This window comes from Dermacentor silvarum, chromosome 4 (genome assembly GCF_013339745.2).
Source record: "Dermacentor silvarum isolate Dsil-2018 chromosome 4, BIME_Dsil_1.4, whole genome shotgun sequence".
NCBI classification, from domain to species: domain Eukaryota; kingdom Metazoa; phylum Arthropoda; class Arachnida; order Ixodida; family Ixodidae; genus Dermacentor; species Dermacentor silvarum.
In genome coordinates this window covers 13234447-13259097 of record NC_051157.2, presented here as the reverse complement: position 1 = coordinate 13259097, position 24651 = coordinate 13234447, and the positions used below count along the sequence as shown (strand labels likewise).

Genomic DNA, 24651 nt, shown 5'->3' with positions numbered 1-24651 from the left:
TAAATGGTAATGAGGTAACTTGCAATAATAATACTTCTTCTTAAATTACCTGTATTAGGATTGAGAACTGTGAGAATTGGTGGACGTTTCCGAAGATTACATTTTAGATACATTTGCAACACCTTTTACGTGTTACATTCGATTTTTTTGCGTACTTTAGAAAGGTATTGTATAATTTTGCTTGAGAAAATACTTTACAGAAGATTTAGAAACTAACAAAGTCAGGCAGCAGCTTCTTTTCTTTTTTTTTTCTCAGAAGAAAAATATGTTGTGATAAATTAGGTGATAAAATTGCTCGCTTTTCCGTAGACAGTTAAGCTTTGTCTTTTCCGTAAGCACAATTATTACTCAAATATGGACAGGAGAAAAATAGTTGTGTGTGTTTTAAAGGTAAGAGCTTTTCCACCTAGAGAGCAGACACGCTAAACAGGTCCAAGTGCAACGCTTGTATATTGTTTACGGACGTCATGTTTCCGGAAAAATGCTCAAAGTGATGAAAATAGAAAAAAAAAAGAAATGCTGTTGGCATCTTTAAACATTAATTGCAGTAGATGGCGTCTTTCGGAGTGAAAGTTTTCGTCCCACTGCAAGAATACTGTCAGTTCGTGTCAAGGTGACCGTATATATTGTAAGCGTAGCAAATGTCACCGGTGTCAAATTATCTCATGACTGGTGCCTTGCGCGGACAATTTAATGGGCGCCCCACTGACGCCTTGCTTTAAATTTTCGCTCTTGAAAGCTAACCTAGAGTGCGCCATGAATCGGTGGCGCACAAACAGACAAAACATAAACAAATAAAAAATAACAGCGTGCTTCCAATGCAATTGTCCTACTTCGCTGCATAAGTTACAAATTCTCGAGAGGTTCTCGAATGCCAGAGGAAAGAAATATCGGCAGGTGCGGCCAGACACCTGTTCTATATGATAAGCAGGAACCGGGAGGGGGGGGGGGGGGGGGGGCGTTTTCCTTCCGGAGAGGGCTGTTTCTCAAATTTGCATATTGAAAGATTTCACTTTGATTCCTCGGGACAGTGGCGAGAGGGAGCCTCCTTGTTCGCGGTAAGAACTTTCACCGGATCTTTTTCCAGGCGTCATTCCTTTAAAGCCCGCACTTTTGAGGCCGATGTTTCTCGCATCGGAGGCACACTTGAATTTGGCGGAATGGGATAAAATGAGATCGTCCAAAGAAGAGACAGAGCGAAAAACAAGAAGTACAGAGACAAAGGAAAAGCAAAGGAAAGAAAACACGACGCGAGGAAGAAGAAACAGCTGAGCGGGAGACGTCTGTGGGGGCCTATTTTCAGCATGGCCGAACGAACGGTCACCCGTGGTATGTGTGGGAAACAGTCGGGGTTTTTGCGGGGGCCAGTTTGAGGACTTTGGACGCGTTGCTTACTGCGTTCTCACTGCTTTCCATACGGAGGGCAACGCTTGTATTTTTAAAGGAAGAGGAAATAAATTAAAAAAAAACGTGGGGCATATTTTTTCTTCAAGCTGTTTATTTCTCTAGGCCTCTCACTCGGGAGCAAGCCTGTACATCGTGTGGGTGCTGTCACGCGTGTCAAACATTTTGGCAGGAGGAACACTCACTACGTGCAACTGGAAGTGTAGGTATATGAGTGCACGGGTGAACGTAGATGCCTATTAGCAATATTCGCACTAACCTTGTTTCTATGAAATTCTTCAAAAGAGGGGAAGAAAAAAAAACAAGAAAAAAAGGAGCAATACACCTTTTAGTCACTGAGTACACACTTCCGTACGTGAATTGTTCTTGCCAGTTCTATCTCGCAGTGGCAAAAAAAAAAGGGGGGGGGGGAGGAATAAAATAGAAAGGAAACACTAGCATTAAGGCCGTACGCGTAAATTGATGGGTAGAGAACCACATTATTGAAGGCACTACTAATTGCCACGTTCCTTCACCGACAGTGAAAGAGTAGTTCTAACAGCGAAGCTTTTAAGGCTATTTCCGCGGCGGTTCTCGTGCAGTGAAAACCGTCGGTGAAGGCCCGCGTGCGGCGGCGTGATCGCTATCAAACGGGAGACAGCAACGCAACCTGCGTCGGAGGCCCTAATTCACTTATTAACAGCGAAGCTGTTTAAGCCAGCCGTAATTTGTGGTTTGTATCAAGTAACTATCATCGGCAGCAAGGAAGAACCCGATTCGAACCCGCGTACTCACGGTCCCAAGGTGAGCGTCGTAACCACTAGGATATATAACCACGCTTGCATAACATGCATTTATGCGAACCATATGATTGCATGCGAGCGTCATCGTCTTCGTGCACAGCTGCTGCGTTCGCACGTGCTCGTGCCAATGCTCTGCTAGGTGAAGAAGAGGTTTTGCGTGCTATGCTCGGGAGAGAGATAAAGAAAATGAGAGCAAGAAAGAGAGAGACGCATTCACGGAGCGGGTCTGCTGGAACGCGTGGTCGGCATTGCAACGCGGTGGAACGCGGTGTCGGCATTGGAACGCGGTGTCGGTGTTGCAAGCTGCGCTAAGCAATGCGCAGTGACGGCCGTACGTCCGAGACGTGCGAAAATACGTTATCATCATCATGAGTAATAAGATGAAAAGTACGCGCACCCTTCCGGAAAATGCTGGTCTACGATCGCCCAGCTTCGCTGTTTCAAGCCTTGCGCGGCCGAGGACAAGGTTAAGCGTGTTTGAAATGCAGTTATTGATTATAATAATATGATTCCTTGCGTATACCACACTCGAGTAGACCACAACTTCTTCGCGGAGCTCACTGCAGTCAGCAATCTACAAATTTTGTTTCTCATGTAGCGTTTTACTGGCTCCACGTTGGAGGTCAACTATGAGTTTGTATGGCTTCGGCGATCAAAGCTGACAGCGTTGCCGGTCTCGAATGTCACTCAAAGAGCACATACACAAAATAAGTAAAGAAATGCGTACAGAACATGACAAAAAAAAATAGCTGCGTTGCAATGAATGCGTTACAAATGTTATACAATTGTATCAAGTATGTATGTGATTGCATATGATTGTATTGCGTTCATAAAAAGCCGTAATTTGCAATCTGCGTTCTCCGAACTTATGTGATTGTGCAATGTTGTATATGATTGTGTCAATTGTATATCGTTGGTAAAACGTCGCAAGTAATTAGGGGCATGTAAGTTGTGAATAAGTTATGCGATTGAATAAACTTTCCCCTTGAGTAGCCTGCGTGAGAACGCCGAATCCGCCGCTTGACAAGGGCGTCGCTGATGAATCATCACCAAGGACAGCCCGCAGCGCTTTCCGTTCCTGCGGCGAGCATCGGCGGTGGATGAAAGACGCGAGGAGAAAAGCGGAGGAGGAGGGTATGGCGAGAGCGTGAGAAGAAAAGCGTAGTGCGGCGACGATGGCTACGAGATGGCGCCAGAGTAGCGCGCGTCGTCTGGGAGGTCTGTCTGCGGCGGCTGCTGTGAAACGCGCTACGCGTCACCCACGCGCTGCCTCTCGCGATCTCCAGTCAGCGAGGCAGTCGCGCCACACTTCGCGCCGTCTGCAACGTGCCGCACGATACTGATAGTCCGCGCCAGACAATATATCGCGAAATGAAAACACGTATAGAGCTGAGCTCACATTTCGCATTCGCAATGTCGTGATCATCGGTGGATTTTTTAGGAAAGAATGCAACGTGTCTGACTGCGCTTAATGGAAACATTATTACTTTGCAATTACGAGGATTGACAGGTTAGAAAATGCACAAAGGATCATGCTACCAATTCGGCTGTCTTTCAATGCAGTCTGCAGCACCCTGGGATAAAATTGTCATTTTCACAGATTCACTCGTATTCTTAGTACATTCCAAGAAGTTTAACTGGGCAGACATTTCGTGAAACCACCCCTAACTCGTTAAGTAAAGGCCTCTTGAATTTCATCAGCTCGATGTACTGTAAAAACGACTGTTTTTATTTGGGTGCATGCGTTTCACACGAGAATTACGCTCGATAATAAAAGGTTGTATTGTTTACAATCAACGTAAATGACGTACAGCCTTGTCATAAGTCCATACAATTGCTCACGTTGGATCCGGAAGCTGAAACTTCGTGTCGCTCTGCTACGCGAATGCGTGGATTCAGTGTACCCACGATCTCAATAAATCTGGCGGCCACCGGCTTCACATCACGCCTTACATGACGGCGTATACAAAAGCAGATTATGTTTTTACATCAAGTAACTGTCAGTTACACAGTCAGAGTGTCATCACATCCGTAGTTTAATTATTGAGCTACGAAAAGCACTCACGCTCTGTGAGACTTATTTTTGCCCTCAACCTTGAATTAAAGCATCACTTTACTTGACGCATCACATCTAATGTGGTACTATTTTATCCACATAACGCAGGAACTACAGGAAAGCAGAAAAAAATGCTAATGAAATGAAATATGAAAGCGTCAGAGCGCTTTACAAAACGAAGAAGGAAGCTGAAAAGGAAAAGGACCCACATAAAAAAAAAGTATTCGTTGCTGAACGTTGTTCGCAATAACTGCCAGGCGGCACCACAGGCTGACGGCAAATTTTAGCCTGACTCTTAAATTATACGTTCATAAAATCACCACAACCATAGCTTATTGAGCGGAAAGGAATACTCCGACTCTCATCACATTTTTTTTTTGTGTGTGTGCTTTGTTTTCGGAACATTAATCGAAACATTATCTCAGTGGATTTTTTTCTTATCCATGCATTAATATCATGTCTTTTTGCAAAGCATAAACAAACATAAACGCCGAAATTATGCTAAAGAAATGCGAAACATCCACTATTACAATGTTTTCCAGCATCGCAGCCGATAATATAGTGCCCTTGCTGAATTTCGTTCGCAATAATTTCCGGCCGGCCTCACAGACTGCTGCAATCAAGTCTCCTTACGCTGTGTTACGGAAGTACTTCCAGCGTTTTCTATGTCACGTCTATGCCTTAAGTTTTTCCTTTTTTCTATTGCTGCTTTCCAATGGAGTCTGTCTAATCACGGAACGGCGACTTCCATCTGCGCAGAGGTATGTGACGAAGAAGGGCTCCGAGTGTTAATCAGTTCCGTGACGCAGTCCCTCGGCACTGAACACCATTCCTTTGGCGAGGTCGCTTTATTCCCACCAGCATTTCTCCAGACGGAGCAATACCAACAACAAAAAAAGACCCCTGGCTTGCGCTCTTTGCCGTCTGTGATTAACACAAGCAGAACAGGGAAGACTAGATGGCCTTCAATTAAAGCACGGATTCGGGATTGGATTATTGGCATTACGTTATATGCGGATGTCCTTTTTTTGCGTCTTCCTCAGTGGTGTTATTCGCATAGCAGTAGTAGTGCAAACTGAGCTTTTCTTTAAATGAACAGGAAATAAAGAAATCATGCTATGTTTTATTTTTTTAAGTGAAGCATATAAGTTAGTATAGTCCCGCGCAAAGCGGCTAAGTAGTGACTATGATATCCAGCGCAATTTTATGCACGCAATGTGCCTTAAATTGTCGGAACTGGAACAAGACAAAGGGTTTGCAGAAATATGAAGATCGAGTAGTCGTTACTGGCCGAAAAAAAGAATGGAGACAACGTTTCGGCAAATGTAGGTGCACACGTCTTTGCCGTAAGGTAGGGTGTTGGGCTAGTCAGAATGGAGGAATTCTTGGAATAAACAGAGTAAAAGCATGGCAGCACGAAAAGAGGAACACAAGACCCACGCCATCTATAGAATGAAGTTTATTAAGAGCCACACTCGCCATCTGTAGCGCAGCGCCCGTGGACCGCTGCATTTTGATGCTGGCCAACCACATAGGTTGCGGAAGGCATCCACAGCGGGTTTTACTTGTCGATTTACTGGGCGTTGTGTTATCGTGAACATGTGCACCGCCGTACGTACCGTAATTGCAGCTCCGTGAGCCAATGCCACTCTCAAAGCTTGCGCTTTGTCGATGTCGAGGCGGCGTTCTAGAGTTTCATAATAACTTGCACTATGAAATTCTATATTTGGTGGTGCTAGCGTTGTTGGCGTATACTTTTTCCGAACTAAAGATACTAGGGCCGGTATAATGTATGGTTTCCATTTATTCAATTCTGTGCTTTGTTTTAGCTTTCACCTCCCGCAACTAACGCAGGTGGGGCACAGTTCAAACCACGGATGAAGTAGTTGTCGCATTATCCCGTAGGACTAGGTTCGGCACCGTTGTAGTGCGCCATTTCCTTGATTTTTATTGTTGTCATGACAACACGAATGCTATCATTATCGCGGAGTGACTAGAACAACGGCCTGCGGAAACGCCGCCAATGTAGCTGCAATGTTCCTATTAAACATATCGATGTAAAACGTGAGTGCACCGCATCCGAGGACCAAACAAAATACGTGCATGCAATCTATAAAGTAGTAGTGAAAAAATAATTGGGAGCACGGGTGAAAGAAAGAAGACCTTTCCATGCCATACAAAAGCGACCAAGGACTAGCACAGTTTCATCCTACTCTGTAGATTCTTTTCAAGCAGTTTTCTTGGTATGGTTTGCCTTGAAAGATAAAAAAGAAAGAAAATATGAACTGGCATGATCTTTATCTCGATTGGTCGTGGGATAGAGTACAACGCTAAGATCGGTCGTTTTGTAAAGCGAAACTAGGAAATAAACAGGGTGCTGCTTGACTCTTCACTTTTTAATAATTAGGTATTATGGACACCCTACAGATCCCAGCGTTTTCTGTTTGCCCCCTCTTTTTTTTCGTTTCATGCTGGCTGTTGACTTGGAGAACATCATGCTATCTACGAAACGACATAATTGCTTGCAGTCGATGCCCACATATTTCGCAAACCACTTAACTGCTCGGCGCTTTATGAGGTGGGCTAGCTCGTTTGAACTGAGTTGCCAATTATTCCGATATCGCCTGAGATGTTGCTTAATTTGCATCATAATTACGGTAGCTTTGATAAAATTCTCGATGTTAAAATGTCATTCTCACAACATTATATGTTGTGAGTCACAACAGAAATATGAGCACGAAAGTCCTCTCACCTCTGTTGTGCTCTTTAAACTTACAACCGAAAGTAGAAATGCTTAGCGCGCCATGATGTTTTGATCGCATGACAAGGACTAGCAACAATTGGACTACAAAAGACGCATATTGTCAGTGGTAAAAATTTTCCTCAGATATTAAGGATCTAGGAAACAAGTTGCAAGAAACATGAACACGGTTTGGAGTGCAAAACATGTCATTCTGCAATTTGATGAAAGCGCAGAAAACACTTCTTAAATCTACAGAGAAATAGCAGGTTTCATCTGACGCGTGCAGCATTTATGTTACAATGCGTTTCTCTGGAAGTCCGAAGAAATATATTCAATCAACCCACAACTAACTGTCATCAATAAGATTACGCATAATAAAAGAAAAGGCTTTCTTTCTGCATCCAGTGCGTTTTATTATTATTATTATTATTATTATTATTATTATTATTATTATTATTATTATTATTATTATTATTATTATTATTATTATTATTATTATTATTATTACTCATCGACGTCACCACAAAAATATAAAATGTTCATTTAAACTAGAACGAGAGAAATAGAAGCAAATCAAGCCAAATTGTTCATAACAAGACGACACAAAAAAGCAAGAAAATTGCGTAAATATGTATAATGTCCATGAAAAAAAATATGTTATCTCGAAGAAGAGCGTCCACTACCTGAAAATGAGAAAGTTCGTTGTTTGCACTTTTCAAGTCTGAGGAACCTGAAGATTGTCGTGCAAAGTAATATAGCAGCATCTTCCGATTTATGTCTAGTTATCGAACAAACGTCACAGGGCCTGTTAATCAAAGCGGTGGCATACTACACTGCCTCGACCAAGTAGTCAAAAAAAAAAAAAAAAACGTGACGAACTCCCGCTTAACAAAATTCCTACCTTCAGCGTTCTCATCCTTCTGTAGCCGGGCGCATTCGTCCTCGGTCAGTTGGTAGTGAACTATCGTCGTAGCCACGTCCCACAAGAGCTGCGTCGGCGGTGACGCAGCAGCAGTACTTGCAGTGGTCACGTCGGCACCCAGTCCCGCATCACGCAAGCCGGAAGTGGAAAAGTCAAAGTCGTCAGGTATCTTCATCAATCTCACCATGACTCTCACCTCGTCGTTCGGCCTGAAGCCAATTTAGCCCTAACAATACAAGGAACACTTGTGGATAAAAAAAAGTAATTCGTCTCAACTGGCAAATGCTGTTCTTCGGTTAATAGCAGATGCGCAAACGTCACCAGGTGTCAATCAGCGGCGCACAACGAGGCTCTAGCAGTGAAGGCGACACCGGCGCATCGGAGGCGCACGCCAGAACCAGCTCTCTGCGCGGTTCCACGCCGGGCTCTAACGGTGCGGGTTCTAACCCGCGCGCAAGAGTTAAACTCCGCGTTGGTCGCGCGCACGGGCGCCCGCCGCGCGGCTTGCGGGGTCACGTGAACTACCACGTGACAGCGCTCAGCGTCCAATGAGCGCGTCGCATTCTTTTTTTTTTTTTTTCTCCGCTGCACTTCTTGCTTACTTTTGCTGCGCGGCCGGACGCTCTTGGACGGTGTTCGTTCGTTCAGCACTTCGCCCACACGATCCCCGGAGGTGCGACGAAAAAAAAAAAAAAAGAGAGAGGGGGTGGGGCGAGGAAAATTCGCTACTGCCGCGTCGCTGATGCTCACGCGGTTGTGGTGGAGCGCATGGAAGCTTGACGGGGGAAAGCCACCTGCCGAATAAGCGCGGGAGAAAATTGCTGGGACGCGCCTACCTGGCGGTAATCTCTCAAACGATGTTTTGTAGTTTTCCTGGTCGTCCCTAGACGTACGTACACGTAGTGCATCGGGGCCAGAGGTTTTAGTATATTTTTTTCTTCGACAATGCTAGAGGATGAGATTGCGGAGATAATCAGAGCAGCACGACGCTACATGTTTTGTCAGCTCTGTGTGCCACCCTGTCCGTTGGACTGGCGTCATCTTGTTTTTCGCTAGCTATCGCCCGCAAGCAAAACTCAGTAAAACATTATTCCGAGTTTGCCCAAACACCACCGTTCATTTCCTGTTTTGCGGAAAGAATGGCTGCCACGGCTCTTTGTTTCGAACAGCACTCCCGCGGTAGCATTTATGTTTCTCTGTTACCCGCGTCAAGCTGGATATTCAGCCCCAAAACGGCGGGAAGCAGTCAGCGCTGACAACCCTTTACCCTCATAGAGACCAGCATTACAAAAATGCAATCAGAAGCGTCCACCGGTGCAAACAGCAATACTGCAGCTAAGGCAAATAAAGTACACTTCCATACAAAGCAACAAATAACATCAGCGCTGTGTACTGTATTCATCGCGTCCTCCAATGTCTCACTGTACAGCCAATCGATCGATCTGATTGGGTCAAACCCTGTAAGGCTCGCCGAGAGAAATCTCTGCTGGCCTATTCAACTCGAGCCATGTGTAAGGCAAGCAGCGTCCAAGAAATAATCACTTATACTTATAGAGCACTTGTGAAACTTTATTACTGCTTCGTTATAATAAACACAGCAACTACTGCCCACTGTTATGCTTGGACACCACTCCTAAGTGGATAAGGCTAATTCTCTCGCTAATTAATCGTTTCGAATCTTTTGCGCACGCTCTTTTTAGTGGGGCGTCTTCGAAGCAAGCGACGAGTGGCCTCGTCCCGGGCCACGGCAGTGCGACGTGTTGGTGCGACCTGCTTGCGGACGTGGTCCTCGTATTCGAAAGTTGCGAAGACAAAAGTAAACTCTTCCTTAGTCGACGTGGTCTGCCGGCGAACCGATTGCTTGTTCAATGAGTGTCGCCTGCATCAGAGCCAAAAGTACGCAAGCGGCATTTCTTTGAAGAACAACTTCAAAACTATGCCTCTGAAATCTTGGAATATGCGTGCGACCTGCAACTCTTGCCAAAAGTGTCTGACTGTAAAATTAGTGTGTCTAAATTGTAAAGTACCAAGTCAACAAATAATTCCCTCAATCTATATACCCATTTAAATAAACCAACTGATAATTATGCCACAGCTTTTGTCTGTATCAGCAGTAGCAGGCATTGCGAAAATGAAATTTGAGAAAAATGTTAGCTTCCTACATGACCTTCTGCTCTTTCTCCGAAAGCATGTGTGTGCGCACTGTGTTTGTGTGCACGTGTTCATGTGTGTTTGCGCGCGTGTGCGTGGTGTTTGTATGGGCATGTGTGCGCACATATGTGTGCCTGTCTTCAGATACGCTAGAGATATATTTTTAAGGGCCGTTGAGGAAATTCACTTGCATACATTGACACAGGCACGTAAATATTCAAGAGCACTTTACATGAAAAAATTAATCCTTGATGCTTTTCTAGCACGCATAAATGGAGCATGTTTAGCGATCCCTACGTGAAAAAGAAAGCGGAAGTGAAAGTTGTTTGCCGTTTGCGGGACATAAAATGAACGATCCTCCTGTTGGTGCATTTTTAGGAATGCTGAAAGCCCTAAATTAAAAGAAAGGCGCGCATTCGCGCTTAGTTACAGTTCATACATTTCTGAATTGTCGTAAGCTCTCTCCGTCACAACGATAGCGTGATAAGGAGCGCCAGCAGCGGGGAGCGAAGGCTTCATGCTGCCGCTCGCTTCACGCGCTTCCGAAACTTGAGATTGCGCGACCTCCAACACTAGGCGCGCGGGAAGACAGCGCGCACGAAGCCATCTCTGCTCGCCCTTATCGGCTCTGGCAAACGCCGCAGGTGACCTCCAACATACCCCGTGGGTGCCGCGTGTGCGCCCAGCCGCGCGGACAATCATGCGAATGGTGGGTCGGGCTAGGAAGAGACGCGCACTCCACCACGTGACTTCCAACACCGGGCGCGCGGGAACGAGAGAGAGAGGAAGTGGTTGTGTAGAGGAAGACGCACTATTTTCTACAAACCTTTAGGGAGCACGGCTCAGCGCTTATGGAAGGAGATGGGAATATAAAGAGGAAAAAAAAAAAGGAGGGAGAAGGCAGCGTGCATAAAGTCACCATCCTTCTGGGCACGCCCTCATACACTTGCCGTCGCACCTGACGAATACGGTGCGTGGGCCGATAATCCTTATCGCGATTGGGCTTTATACAGAACGTCCCTGCGATGGTGACGTAAACGGCAAAACTTCGCCTGGAGTGTCCAAAACGGTAATAACACGGTTGAAGATGCCCGGTTAGTAAGCAGCAAAAAGAGTAAACTAGATCTGAAGGTGAAGGGGCAAAACCAGGCTCGGAATATTTGGTGTTCATGCTAGAAACATTCCGCGCTAAGTATACTGAGGTGCGCACGCGCATGAACGTCTGTAAGTTAGACAGTGTAGGTACTCATGAGCAATCTCACAGTAACGGAAAATCGGCTCGCATTGGCTTATTTAAAATAATACACATTTCTCATAGGACTACTAAGCCGAATGTTTTTGTCACAGACAGAACGTTGCTGTCCCGGAGGATTGGCAGAACAGCATCTTTCACCACATGCAAATCTCACATTTCAAAATTACGCAGGTTCTATGAAGAAGTGCGAGCAGGTCACATGCGGCCTCATGGTGTTTAGGCTTCACGTTCTGGAACTATGCTCTCGTTCGGTTGCTTCAGCAGTAAGCCTCGCTGCATAATTGATCTTTCGGTTGAGAGTTCACGCATTGCCTTCGTTTTGTTACCATGATCTCGCGGCTGACCCCTACGCTGCAGCTGCGGTGGAGGCATTGTATTGAATAATGTTCAAATGTAATTTGTCAGTCACCAGCAGTCGTGCTGCAGGACTATTGAAGAGAACGGGCCCAAAGCGCAGGTGCAATCACATCATTTCACTGCTGTAAATTTAAATCCTATGGCTAAGAAAAATGCGCTGGCACATCGCGGTGAGAGTTTTGCAGCGCACTATACTCTTATTGTGAAGAAGGCTTGGCAAGCCAGAAAAGACTGGAGGCTACGCCGCCTTGGAACATTTCGCACCATGCAGCTCTGCGTGACGTCATGGGTTTCAAAGGCGCCTGCTCTGGCCTGGTTATTATTATTACAGCGAAATATGGCTAGGCGAAATGAAAAACCGTTCGTCTCATGTTTCGCTAAACGTCTCCATTGGCTGCGCCGTCAGTTACGTCGTTCTCTACGTCGCACCCAAGCGCGCGCGCCATTGGCAGCGCCGTTAGTGACGTCGTTCTCTGCGTCGTACCCAAGCACGTGCGCCTGCTCTGTGCGCAACGCCACCTCCTTGGCTCGCCGTTGTCCCACGCGTTCGATATCTCGAGCAATGCCTCCTAAAAAAGGAGGCATTGTCTCGAGTTAGCTCGGCGTCGTGGTTAGCAGCGTCCGCTCGCCATTGGCGCTTGCGTTCCACTTCGCGATTTCAACGTGGACGTTTCGTCGAAGCCGTAGCCAAAGTGCCGCTCGAGAAACTCCCACCAAAAGCGGGCGTTGGCCCCGTTGGACGCGTTCCCGCCATTGGCACCTTGACGCTGCTCTGCCCGCAACGCCTGGAGTGTCCTCTTTTTGCTGCTTACTAACCGGGCATCTTCAACCGTGTTATTACCGTTTTGGACACTCCAGGCGAAGTTTTGCCGTTTACGTCACCATCGCAGGGACGTTCTGTATAAAGCCCAATCGCGATGGTGACTTTATGCACGCGGCCACCTCTTTGGCTCGCCTTTGTCGCTCGCATGCGTTCGATATCTCGAGTTAGCTCGGCGTCGTGGTTAGCAGCATCCGCCCGCCATTGGCGCTTGCGTTCCACTAGAAACACAAGCATGTAACCAATAATTGAGAAACGCTTCAATAAAGCGTCGGGATTAACCCACTGCTAAACACCGGGGCCGCACGTTCCAGCTTCGCTGGTTAACCATCAGTACGGAGTACTTGGGCGGTGATTTTATTATTATTATTATTATTATTATTATTATTATTATTATTATTATTATTATTATTATTATTATTATTATTATTATTATTATTGTAAAGGTGGCCTGCACTGTATTCTAAAACAAGCAGATACTGAACTTAGAAACTTTCAATTAACTTCTAGAGCGCAAAACGACTTAAATAGGAAACATTACTCTTAAACCTTTGTCGTTACACTGACGTACCGGAACTGGGGTTACGGCGAGAAATTAAGAAAAGGGAAACTTTGATATTAATTTTCTATAAGTTTAATCGCCCAATACCTAAAAATAATGAATGTAGAGTCTTAGAAATACTATATCATTAAGAACTGATTGTTTCTCTTTAGTGATTCTTTGAGAACCGCATAATTAAAAAATAATCAAGAACCTCGTCAACACGGCATCTTTTATATCCCGTGTGTTTTTTGGAGTGCTAAACAATCAATCAATCAATTAATTGATTGATCGATTGATCAATAAATCAATTCATCGGTCAGTCAGTCAGTCAAATCAATTCAAGTCAAATCAAGTCAACTCAATGTCTGTCTGTCTGCCCATTCAACGTATTCCCTCAAATGCGAAGGATGTCGTTCAGAACCATTAAACGGGTGTCCAATGATATCAGTTCTGTGTTTTCCGCATTTTTCAATAGGGCAGCAGCAGCTGGGCTTTAGAAAAAGGTTCCTCTAAAAGAGCTCTCTATGGCCGCTATCTTACTTGTGGACGCCTTTCCGTGGGTCTGGGGGGTGCACGGAGCGGCTCTGCCCGCCAGGCGTAGAAGCCGGCAGCACAGTCACTTCGGTAACCTCGGTAAGCACGTTTTTCTTGAGGCCGCACAGTTCGCCTTGGACCTCGTAGTCTGGCCCGCAGACGCAATGGCCGCCGACGCACAGCAGCCCGACGCCCCGGCATGGGTTGCGAATGCCGCAACTGGCGTTCAGGTAAACGGCTGAAAAGCCACATCAAGCGTGGTGGCGCATTAGGTTTTCATGTAGTGAGAAAATTCACACAACGTCACGTCGCAACTGCCGCCTAAAGCTTTCAACTTTTCTTTTTTAATTTTTTGCAGGTGAATTCACGCTTTTTACAGCCTAAATTTACAGGCACCATTTGCTAAAAAGGAAGGCAAATGAAAGAAAGAAGGAGGAGGGAGTAAAAGCACCCACCACTGAATTTCGCCTTTTTTGAATGAAATTATTGTTTCATGAGAATACGGGGCTTCGACAACGCTTTTACAGGTATGATTTCCCATGTGGCCTCACAGATAACAGATAAAGATACCCTCGACTCCTTGCGCTGCCCTGAAAATCTGTCTGCGCACGCGTGCGTGCATAGGTTTGCAACTTAGGACAAACAAAGGGGAAAGAAAACGCAGCCCGCCACAGTACATTCACATTTATCGGTGGAACAATTTACGTGAACCCGCGACGGCCTTATGATGATCTCTTATTCATTCAGTGATCACCATGCACGAACACTGCCAGGCCAACGCGCCCTTCCACCAATCTGGGCGGCTGATTTTGTCCCAGCTCAACGTTGTCTTGCCCCATTTCGAACCAGTAAAGAGCCCATTAAAAGCTATCGCTGTTATTATGTAAACCGGACTCGCTTTTCTGCAATAAGGATTTCCTCGAAAAGAAGACTGACTTCTCGCGTCCCTTTCAGCAATCAGGACCTTGTGTCCCTGCGCGCGCTAACGGGGCCTGACAGTTTGCTATACGTAGAGAGTTCGATGAGCACTCCGTATACTAGGTATCGTATGATGACAGCAGCGTCCAAAAGCAACGTGCAGTCGTCGAATTTTATGTTTTCACTATAAAATTTATTGTCTTTTCCTTTTTTTTTCTTTTGCTTAAAATGATGTACGGGCGACATTCACACCTGTCACAGGTGCCGCGGCTACAACTATGCTCTGATTGAGAAAATACATTAATTTAGTGACGCGTGACATAGAGTTCACAAAACCGCAAAAAAAAAAACGTACTAAAATGAGTTCCTCAATGATTAACGCACTTGAAAGATCCAGGTTGTATACTTCATTCCCATCGAGACGCGACGTGCGCTGATGATTATATGATGATTAGAAGTCACATACGGTGCTCACAGTATCGCTAGGCAGGTTTTACAGGTCGTCACGGTTACTCCTTAGCCACTGGGGTCACTCGTTCGTTCATTTGTCGTGCATTCTCTGAAAGCTTGGAGGTAGACAGTGCTGTGTGCCGCTAGTACTGTGATCTGCGGCTTGGCGTTGAGTTATGCAGTTTGTATCTCGTGCAGTGTCCTGTGAAGGTGGGGATGACTTTGTGTTATTGTGTACGTACTCTGCAACTTAGAGTTTCTTGCAAAAATTGCAAGTGGGAACTGTGGCACTACAATCATTCAGCTACCATGGAAATGATGGTTAGTATGCGGATTTGTCGAAGCACTCGTAAACATGTTCACGAGTGTGGTGCCATGAACGGAAGCGCGTCCGACGACGGCACCACTACGACACCAACTCCCTCCACTGCGTGTGTGCTATACGGAAAAGCCGGACTCCGTCAGACACGAGAGCCATGAATATAAAACAACAGAGGACGCGAGAGAGTAGAGCGTCTCCCCATCACCGCCTTGGAGGTGCAAAATGGCGAGCATTCAACGAAAACGGCACGCGTCCGCGTGTTGACAGCAATATCCTGTTTTAGCTAGAAAGTGCTTCATGCCCGGCTCCACCAAGAATTTTTGCGTGCACGTACATCACGGAAATGACGTCACGAAAAGAGCAGGCTAGTTTTCTAGCACCCCGTGAAATGACGTCCCTTTGCCATTCACCGAGCTCTGTGCTGTGACGGTATGCGGTAATGACGCAGTTTTGCCAGTTTCGCCACATGAATTCTCTTCCGCGTCGGATTCACCTAAAACACCTAGTTTCCGCCTACTGCTTTGCCTACAGTGGTGCCAAATAACAACACTGCTTCCTTAAGCGCAGCAGAAAGGCAGCGACGTCAACGGGCGAATATCGTGAAACTCACCGCGTTCTACCAGCGAGAGACACGGCAGCGGGAAGCACAACGCACTCGCGCGAACCGGGCGCACACTACGAACTGTGCCTCTCATATTCGTGAAGCTCAGTGCGTGCCCAGGCCTGCTAAAGACACTTTCGAGCCGGACCAAGATACTCCTACCTTCGGCGAAGCCGCTCGGCAACCAAACGCCGCACGCCAAGCGAAGCTGCCGCGGAAGGTTGGTTCCATGATAGTGGCAGCCTACTTTACTGTCGACATATCGAAGCTCGTCGAATAGATGGACAATATACTCAACGTGCATCTCGTGACTAACCCCAAGGTATATACATTCAAAGGCATGGGTTGATGCCGTCTTTACCGCGGCATTTGCCATCCTGTGTGTCCAGGTGTTGCATCAATTGCTTCAGCGAAAGGGTTGCCAAAGGGTTGCTGACGGTCGTCAAAGTTAGTTGTCGGAAAGGGGGAGATGTGGCACTGAGCGTCAACGTGGGTACAACCACGTCACAGGCTGGCCTGCCGGCCCTGTACCAATAGACACTGTGCAAATGTATGGTCTTGTATTTCTTAACGTTAAACAAAACAACAACTACATTTATGAACGCACGTTTCACTTTCGTGTTGTGACCAATGCCTATGAAAGGGGGATCAAACTATTTTTTCCCACTCTTACACGTGTAGCAGGCGAGATAGACTAACCTGACGAAGCTACGAAAACTGTTAACAGTGTTATTAGTCAGCGGTTCATTATAAAATTCTGGCAACGGGACTTATAGGCCGTCGTATACGTGTTGCTTGTCGTGTTCACGGATCCTGCGGAGCCGTAAACACAGTGAATGCTTGTTCCCTATGAGCCGGTAGAATTCTTGACTAGATTCATTCATAAACATGCTAACCTTCGCTGTTTTTTTTTTTTTTTGATCGCGGTTGGTTTTACGAATTGTATCGATAACCATGGCGAAGTTGCGATCGGAATGCTAGTCAACTGCAACGACCAGCAAAGCTCTCGTCCGCGCTGTGGGAGGTCTGGAACGGACGCGCTTCCCGAAATGCTTATCTGGATTGCCCCGCGGGGCAGCGCTCATTTTCTCGGTGCACAAAGGCGCATGAAAAAGCTACTCGGGTAAAGTGCACCCCCTTCATTGAGGATGTCCGGTGCGCACCGACGCGGTTGATCGCGAATCCTAGTAGATGTATTTACTCTTATGATCGGTGTCACGTGAACAGAATGAAAGCCGACACATGAAAGAAGAACAGGAAGATAATGGCAAGAACAGACGCAAAACAGCTCAAGAGTAGGCAGTGAGAACGTATTCACTGCTAATCAAAAGAGCAGCCAGTTGGTCACGGTTGGCGGAATGGATTTAAACACGAATTTCTTGTTACTAGCTGCATAAATTTAACTAAGCTTTTTTGAAACGTAAGAGACAAAAATTCCATAGCATTTCATAATGTATAAAAACGGCAAAGAAGTCATCTACTCGGGTTGTCCCTGGCAGACTGAGTTCTCTCTCCACCCAAAACTAAATTAATTTAAAATTTTCCAATTAATTTTCCGCTTTTTAGCAGGACGGGGGAACGATAGTTTGATATATAAAGCGAGCGAAAACGTAGAAGAATAGAATATGCGATTATACGGTGCAAAGGAATGTTGCATACTTTGTATATTTATTAACAAAGAATTCATACACATTAAAGTAGATTAGGAAAAGAAAATGTTATGTTAATGCTTTAGATAATGTAAACAAATAGTGAATGTATGTTATTGGTCGAGACTTGCGCGAGAGTACATATGTCACACTTGTTTCCTACTTTGTTTAGAATTTTTGTATACTGTCAGACTAGCAGCCTAGAGCTCGCGGAGCTGTGCACCAAGTTCAAACCATACGAAATTATGGCGCCTTGACGCCGTCATTAGAAATCGAGACTTTGTTATCGCGGGGCACATCAAAGAGGCGTTGCTATTTAAGCATAAAATATTTCGATTTCGTGCTCTCAGTAATTTGAGGGCAATGCTCTCTGGTCGGGCCGGACCTACTCCGTTTCCAGATTATTAGCGCAATCATCCTGCGCCAATTCTACGTCGTACCTAGTTGAGGCTCTCATTAGTCGCGCGCGCTAATGAGCTGCGTAAGAATGCAGGACCAGTTGCCCAAAGAAAAAAAAAGAAGTTACGGGTCTCATTCAACCTTTCTTCGCAGAAAATCAGGTCATTTGCACGTCTTCCAGTCTGCCGTCTCCTTCTTGAGTTTAAAGTTTATTCAGGCAACAATTCATTGACACCAAAAGAACTATATAGGGAGGGGGGGATTTAGACAAAAATGAGAGGTCAATAGATCTAGAGACGTATTCTGAACCGTTCCACGTCGACGATATTTCGCTTGTCGGGTTCAGGCGCTTGCTTATTGGCTGTTTTAGCAAAATTGCATGAGCTGATTGGCTGGTTGAACCCGACGTCATTCAATTTTGCTCAACCAGCCAATCAGCGCGCATCTGAAGGCGAAAAGCGAAATATCGCCGAAGTGGTACGTTTCAGAATACGTCCCCTAAACTTGCGTCAATTTACCTTACTCGTTCATTTTGTTTGATTTACACGTAGCAGTAAGAATAAAGTTGGATACGAGAATTAACGGGGTTTCTTTGTGTCAGGGTGCACGGTTAGACACTGAGATATAGGGATGCATGAATGATAAAGAACGGCCGAAAGAAACCCCCATCAAGAGATGACTTCTGAAAGATTAAAAGCTAAAACAGCTGGTGAAAAGGTATCCATTATATGATTATGTCATTTTCTTCTGTTTTCTATTTTTTTGTTCATCCATCTTTTCCGGGTACTTCGTAGCTGTTACATTCTAGTGTCGAGCGCGAGGTCATGGGTTCGATTACCTGCAGCGGCATCCGAACTGCAACGAGGGCCGCTGAGAGAAAACGCACTCGTGTATACCTAGATTTGGAGGCAGTCAAGATAACCATGTGTAGTCAGAATTACCTTGGATCACTCCTCTATACCACGCCCATCAAAGCACACTGTGCAAGTTAAAGTCTTGAAGACTGTCACTGTATTGTAAATTTACTTCGTACGCTACATAGCATAACAGGAATAAGAACGCAAAAGTACAGTAACAGCGTAACCATCGAATGACAGTGTAACAAAATGTACTAACGTGGTCGGTGGTTCCTCGCTCCTCGGATATCTTTCAAGGGCTGTTCTCCCGGCTTGTCAGATCCTGCAAGCGGCACCCGGTAACGGCAATGGCGTTAAGAAAAGAAGAGAACAACACCGTATACAGCGTTGCTGTTCTCTCTCTCTCCTCCCTCCCTCTCTCTCTCCTCCCTCCCTCTCTTTTTTTTTTTTTTTTTTTTTTTTTTTTGCTGCTGCACTTTGGAAAGCTTGGTGTCTGCGTTAAGACAAAGGCCACAGCTGTGCTGCTAAAGCTTTCCATACGAGAAGCAGTGCTTAAATTAAAGCAAGAGAACTTTCCAGTTTCGTTGTACTTGGCACTTGACAGAATATGAGAAAGTGCACTTTGCAAGTTTTAAAAACAGGAAGAACATTATAAGGCAGGCTTTGGTGTTTCGAAGCGCCAAGCCCATGCCTTGTAGCGCTCACCTTCACCGGTCTGCTCTGTTAAATCTGCACGTGAAAACATAGGCAGGGACATAGGAGAGAAAGAAACGAAGACAGCGTTAGTGCGCGAGAGAGCGCGCGCTGCACAATGGCCGACACGCAAGCGATCATAAATCATATGCATCAGCAGTCGGAAGCGCAGCGGCCATGCGATGTAAGCTCGCCGCTTCTGTCAGGAAAAGGTGCAAGCCGCAACACTGACACCTCAAACCCGTTTCTCACGCTCTTGATAGACTTAGCCCACTTTACTGACACACGACGCGTGGCCGCGCCCTAAATTACATCTGCATCCGACGCGGAAGCTTAGATTAATGCATACTTCCCGGCCGCCAGAAGAAAGGAAGGTGGGCAAACACTTCAGCGCACTCCAACGCCAACCGTACTTGCGCGCCGCGCAACGCGCTAAATACCGCGCAGCATTGTGATAGCTACGAGGCCTGCTAAGTGGCCCTCGGTAGTGCGCTATACAAAGTATCCCATACGTCTTAACAGCTATCGGACTGCACGGTAATCGCTGTTTAAAGGACTGAAGGGCATACGAGTGCAGCTGAGTTTCTGTAGGTGCGTTATTGCAACGTTTTATGAAACTTGCTTAGGAAGGTGGGTTCTGCCGACCTCCGCAAGCAGCACAATGATTCATGGTAGAAGTTTTAATTCTCGTTAATTGTGGCGAAAATGCGAGAAAGGAAGCTCGCAAAGGTTTGTTGTAGAAATACCGAGAGCAGTGCTAGGTAGCGTTAATCAATGAGAGTTAGTGTTAATCCCTGATTTGAAAAGAAAAAAAGAAGAAGGAAGAAAGTGGCGCGACGGGACACACACAAATAATTAGAAGATGACAGCTGTCGCACACAATACAAGAGTACCTGTATCATCTTCTCAAAGTTGACTGTCCACATGTTCTGCGCTGTTTCTTTCCTTCAAATCATGGTTTCGTGTAAAGAAGCTTGGAAGTAGTAACAGGACACCGCATATGACAAATGTGCTGCCTTGTGGCGGCGTTTGCAGTTCTGTAGCCAAATTCACGAAGCAGTTTGTTCGAGAAACTGCGGTGTATAACCCATCCACCGCTGTTATTAATATATTAGCAGTAATGGTTGGTCAGAAACCGTTATTAAGAATTGCACAAGTGTATGAACTTCTTTGTGAGTACGTACGTTTGCTTCTTAGTAAATCAGTTATCTCAAGGTTGTTAAGAGACGTGCGGTGTGGCATAGCGCTAACAAGGAGGGAACGAAGAAAGCACACAACGAAAAGCCGTTTCACGTCCCGCGTTTGCATTTCATGATGTTTTTTCTCGCTCTCAGTGACATCCCACTTTGAATATATGTGGTCGTTCTTTGTTTACGGGAAATGTTTTGTTACTATGACAGCACTGACAGTATCTCAAACTTGAAATGAATGTTTGGAAAATAATCCTGCTTCAACAAAGCGATTCCTAAAGTATCACATTGAGTACGTTTTTCTCATAAAAGATAACAATTGAGCCACATGCACAATTGAAGCACACAACGCAATTGCACACAACTGAAGCACACAACAATTGAAGTTGTCTACCTTTATAACGCGGTGAGGAGGTTATGTTAAAGTCGGCGGCGCTTTACATAAGCTGGTTTACTTTTCTGACTTGCATCATCATCAGCATCGTCATAATCATAATCGCTACAAGAATAATTAAGTACACTTGCCTCTCCTCGAAATCTGAAACTACAACTCTGCCGTGAGTCAGCAGAATTAATTCTATATATGCTCTTTTCTTATGACACCAGTCTCTCATTATTTGCCACCTCCGGTTGTGTGCAGCTTCCAACCACACATTTAAGTTAAAAGTCACGCTTTGCACATCATGTGGTTTACATGACTTGCCTACATTTACTTGCTCATGTTAACCGCCCCTAGAATGCAATCTATTCGGGTCTGATCCCTTAACGTGTTTTTTTTTTTCTGTACAAATCTCTCTCTCTCTCTCTACAGTTACGGCTCTAACTTTACTGCTTAAAACATTTACTTCGTATTGCGTCTTCCCCGCCTACCTATGTATGAGTCCCACCGTTTACAATCTACAGTCTGTGTAGCCTGACGTAACCGAATTAACTGCGTTACAACGTACTATAGCCTTAGCGTTGCGTAGCTCGTTGAAGCTAACGCAAGCATTCGACGCTATACTAAAGCTCTCTATCGTATAGTCTCTCCTAATGTTTTATTTCCCGATGTGCGCCTTCATTAACAACACCAGATAACGCCCCGGAGGAATGCACTTGCTTGACTGGATGTCGCGGAAGCTCTACGTCCACCGACGCTGCCTATTTTTGCGCAAGGTAATGCAGAGTAGCATCCACGACAGAGAGAGGAACGTGGTGCTTCCGTGGGTGTTCATTACTTGCGTAGCCTCATGCATGGCTTCACTGACTTGCACTTCGTAGGCACGCTTCAATAAAGGCAGCAGTGCTGGAGAGGTTTTCGGAAACTGCGTTTCTCAACCTCATTATACGGATCACTAAGCATATCTTTATTGTATAGTGGCAACGAGCTGCCGTTGTGCCCGATAACGCAGCAAAATTCTCTTCGAATGAGCGGCGTGAAAAATGGCTTCCCCATTGTATGTTCGCATAAGCAAAGTAAAATGCTTGGGCATAAAATAGCGTTCGCGGTAAACAAGGCAACTTCAAGAGTCCGCTGAAAAAAAAAAATGAGTGGATGTTTTTTTTTTTTTTTTTCAGCTCTCTAGCATTTCCAAAATAACCGTAGCGCCCCCAACATTTTCTTTTTTATTTTAGTATTTTTGTACCTTCTTGACGTTACTATTAAGGGCACACAATATACCGTTTCCGTTCTTTTTGACGAGGCCTCGCACTAAGAGGGGAATTCATTCACAACCACTCAAGAAGCTTCACCAAAGAATGATTTGTTTTCTTGTGCCCTTTTCGTTCTTTTTTTTTTTCTTTTCTTTACAACTTGTAGAAACGATTTATACGTATATACCTGTTGCGAAACCACCTACTAAAGGATTATTTTCAGCACAAAACCAAATAATTATTTCCATTACATTACACAACGTGGAAGAATGCATGCAATTACTCCAAATGCCATTTGTTCTTGTTTTCTTCTTTGTCATTTAACACGTAAGTTATATTCAAAAAAGCTTACAAAAACAAAAGAAAAAACCTCTGCTCTTACAACATTGAAAAACAACGTCTGCACAGCAGTTCTACTTCCCATGTTGTTTTATAACTCAGTTGCCAGTTAGATGTTGGTACTGATGGGGGCCCGTATGTACAATTCAGTTAAAACTGTTCGTAAGATAAGACACCGGACAATCGAGAGACATTGGACATATCATTAGCAAAGGCGGCCTTATTTTATTATATTGCCCTAGTTTATTAAGTGTTAAAGCTATAACAACATATTAAAGTAATTTTCGAATGCTTCATCGAAGGTTAAAAAGTAATGTTTACTAAAGATAATTGACAGCAAGGTGGCGATCACGTTCATTTAATAAATCAGATATACATTCTCGCCTGAAGCAGTCGTCGAAACATTCCTGCTGCATGCGCCCACTTTTTCTTTGAAAATATTCGCTCTTCTAAAAAATCTGATTCCGCGAAAGGAAATTGCCGGAGGATTGGGCGGAAGGCGCAAAGCTCATTGTCTGTTGATACGAACCTAAACGAACGGGACAGCCGACAGGGAGTATTTTCAGCTGTCTAGATAAGCATAGCCGAACGTGCCGTCTTAAAAGAGATAGGAACTGAAGTCCGCGAAAATCAGGCCGGAACTCTTGGTTTCTCCACGAATTTCGCAATGAGGGAGCACTGCTCGTTAAGGTGACAGATTTAGTGTGCTCCGGCTGCAAGTCTTTGTAAATGCACAGTCGTTCGTCGGAAGCGTGAAGGCTTTTTAGCTTTCCCCAGCTCGCCCTCCGATTGCCGCAAATGGGCCTCGCACTCCCTGTCGACTATTTTAGGACCTATCAGTTTCGGCGTGTATCAAAAGTCTGCTGGGCCTGAGGAATCGGAAGTTGGGAAAGAAAAAAAGACTTCGGATGTTAAACACATTTGCAAAGATGTTTGAAGATTACGCAGACATAGATAGATACGTAAAAATGCTTTTTCTCCATGTTCTTTGTCTGCATAGGCATGTGTGGCCGGAACAATATGTTCTAACTAGTCCATATCTATATTCAAGCTAAACAAGATATGCTAACCGGGCCTCTATCATACTTTCTTTCTTTTTCATTTTTTACTGCACCTTAATAATGAGTCTGCTCTAGTTTTTGTCTTCTCTGTTTATTTGAGGTCACTCTAGAGCACTTTTCATGCCTAACTAAAGAAATAACGCATTTTACCTAGGCCTTTTGTGCCATAATAATTGGAAAACCTGCGAGGGATCTTGTGTCACCACATGGACATGGCTCAATAAAGATTCTTTTGGACGACGCTGCAAAATTACTGCGAGGTGCCGTAGAAATGCTCATCAACAGCTCGCAGCTTTTGTGTTCAGTGAAGTCGGTGACATTACTTCTGACGTGGAGCTGTACAATGTTTCATTTGTTTTCCACATTACTTGAACACAAGAAGAAAATAGTCTGCTACCTTGAACACTGATAAAAACGCCGCGGTATTTTAGTAGAGAATCGCCGGATGATCTTAAGCTATTGCTCGCGTCAAAATGATACTACAAGTTACAATCGTAGCGGCTGAAGGGGAAGAGCCGGCACGCACAAGCAGCGTCAACAACCTGCTGCGTCTATGATGTCATACACACAAATAATTTGAGGTCGTTACTTTTTCAAGATTTCGCCCTACTTAATTCAGGTAAAATACGAGCAACCATACAGGCAAGCATATGTAAACAAATAAAATGGTCCTTCTTGTGGAATGTTTCGTCTCCGAGAGTGGTTCGCATTATTAGAACACGAAGGCTGCTAGAGTGGTATACACTGCATAGTTTATTTCCTTGGCCGTCCCCATCCAGTATATCACAAGTTAAAACAACATGAAAGTTTACCTCCTGCTAGACCTCTGTTTTTCCTATACACCAAACAGAACCTTCTGTCATCGAAAGCTCATCCATAAACCACGTTCTAGACTTTTGCTTATTACGTCATAGTAAACGGTGAATGTGTATAAATTAGGTCAATAACAAACACTGGCTCCTCTTACAATGT

General features: G+C 45.0%; 1 protein-coding gene across 1 annotated transcript in view; it reads right to left on the bottom strand.

Moving 5' to 3' along the window:
- Positions 1-8422, bottom strand: part of LOC119449469 (corticotropin-releasing factor receptor 2) — a 201015-nt gene extending 192593 nt beyond the window's left edge. Inside the window, exon 1 of the mRNA XM_037712643.2 lies at positions 7887-8422. Within this exon, the coding sequence (XP_037568571.1) occupies positions 7887-8094 (208 nt within the window). The 5' untranslated portion in view covers positions 8095-8422. The remainder of the gene's footprint in view (positions 1-7886) is intronic.
- Positions 8423-24651: the final 16229 nt, after the last annotated feature.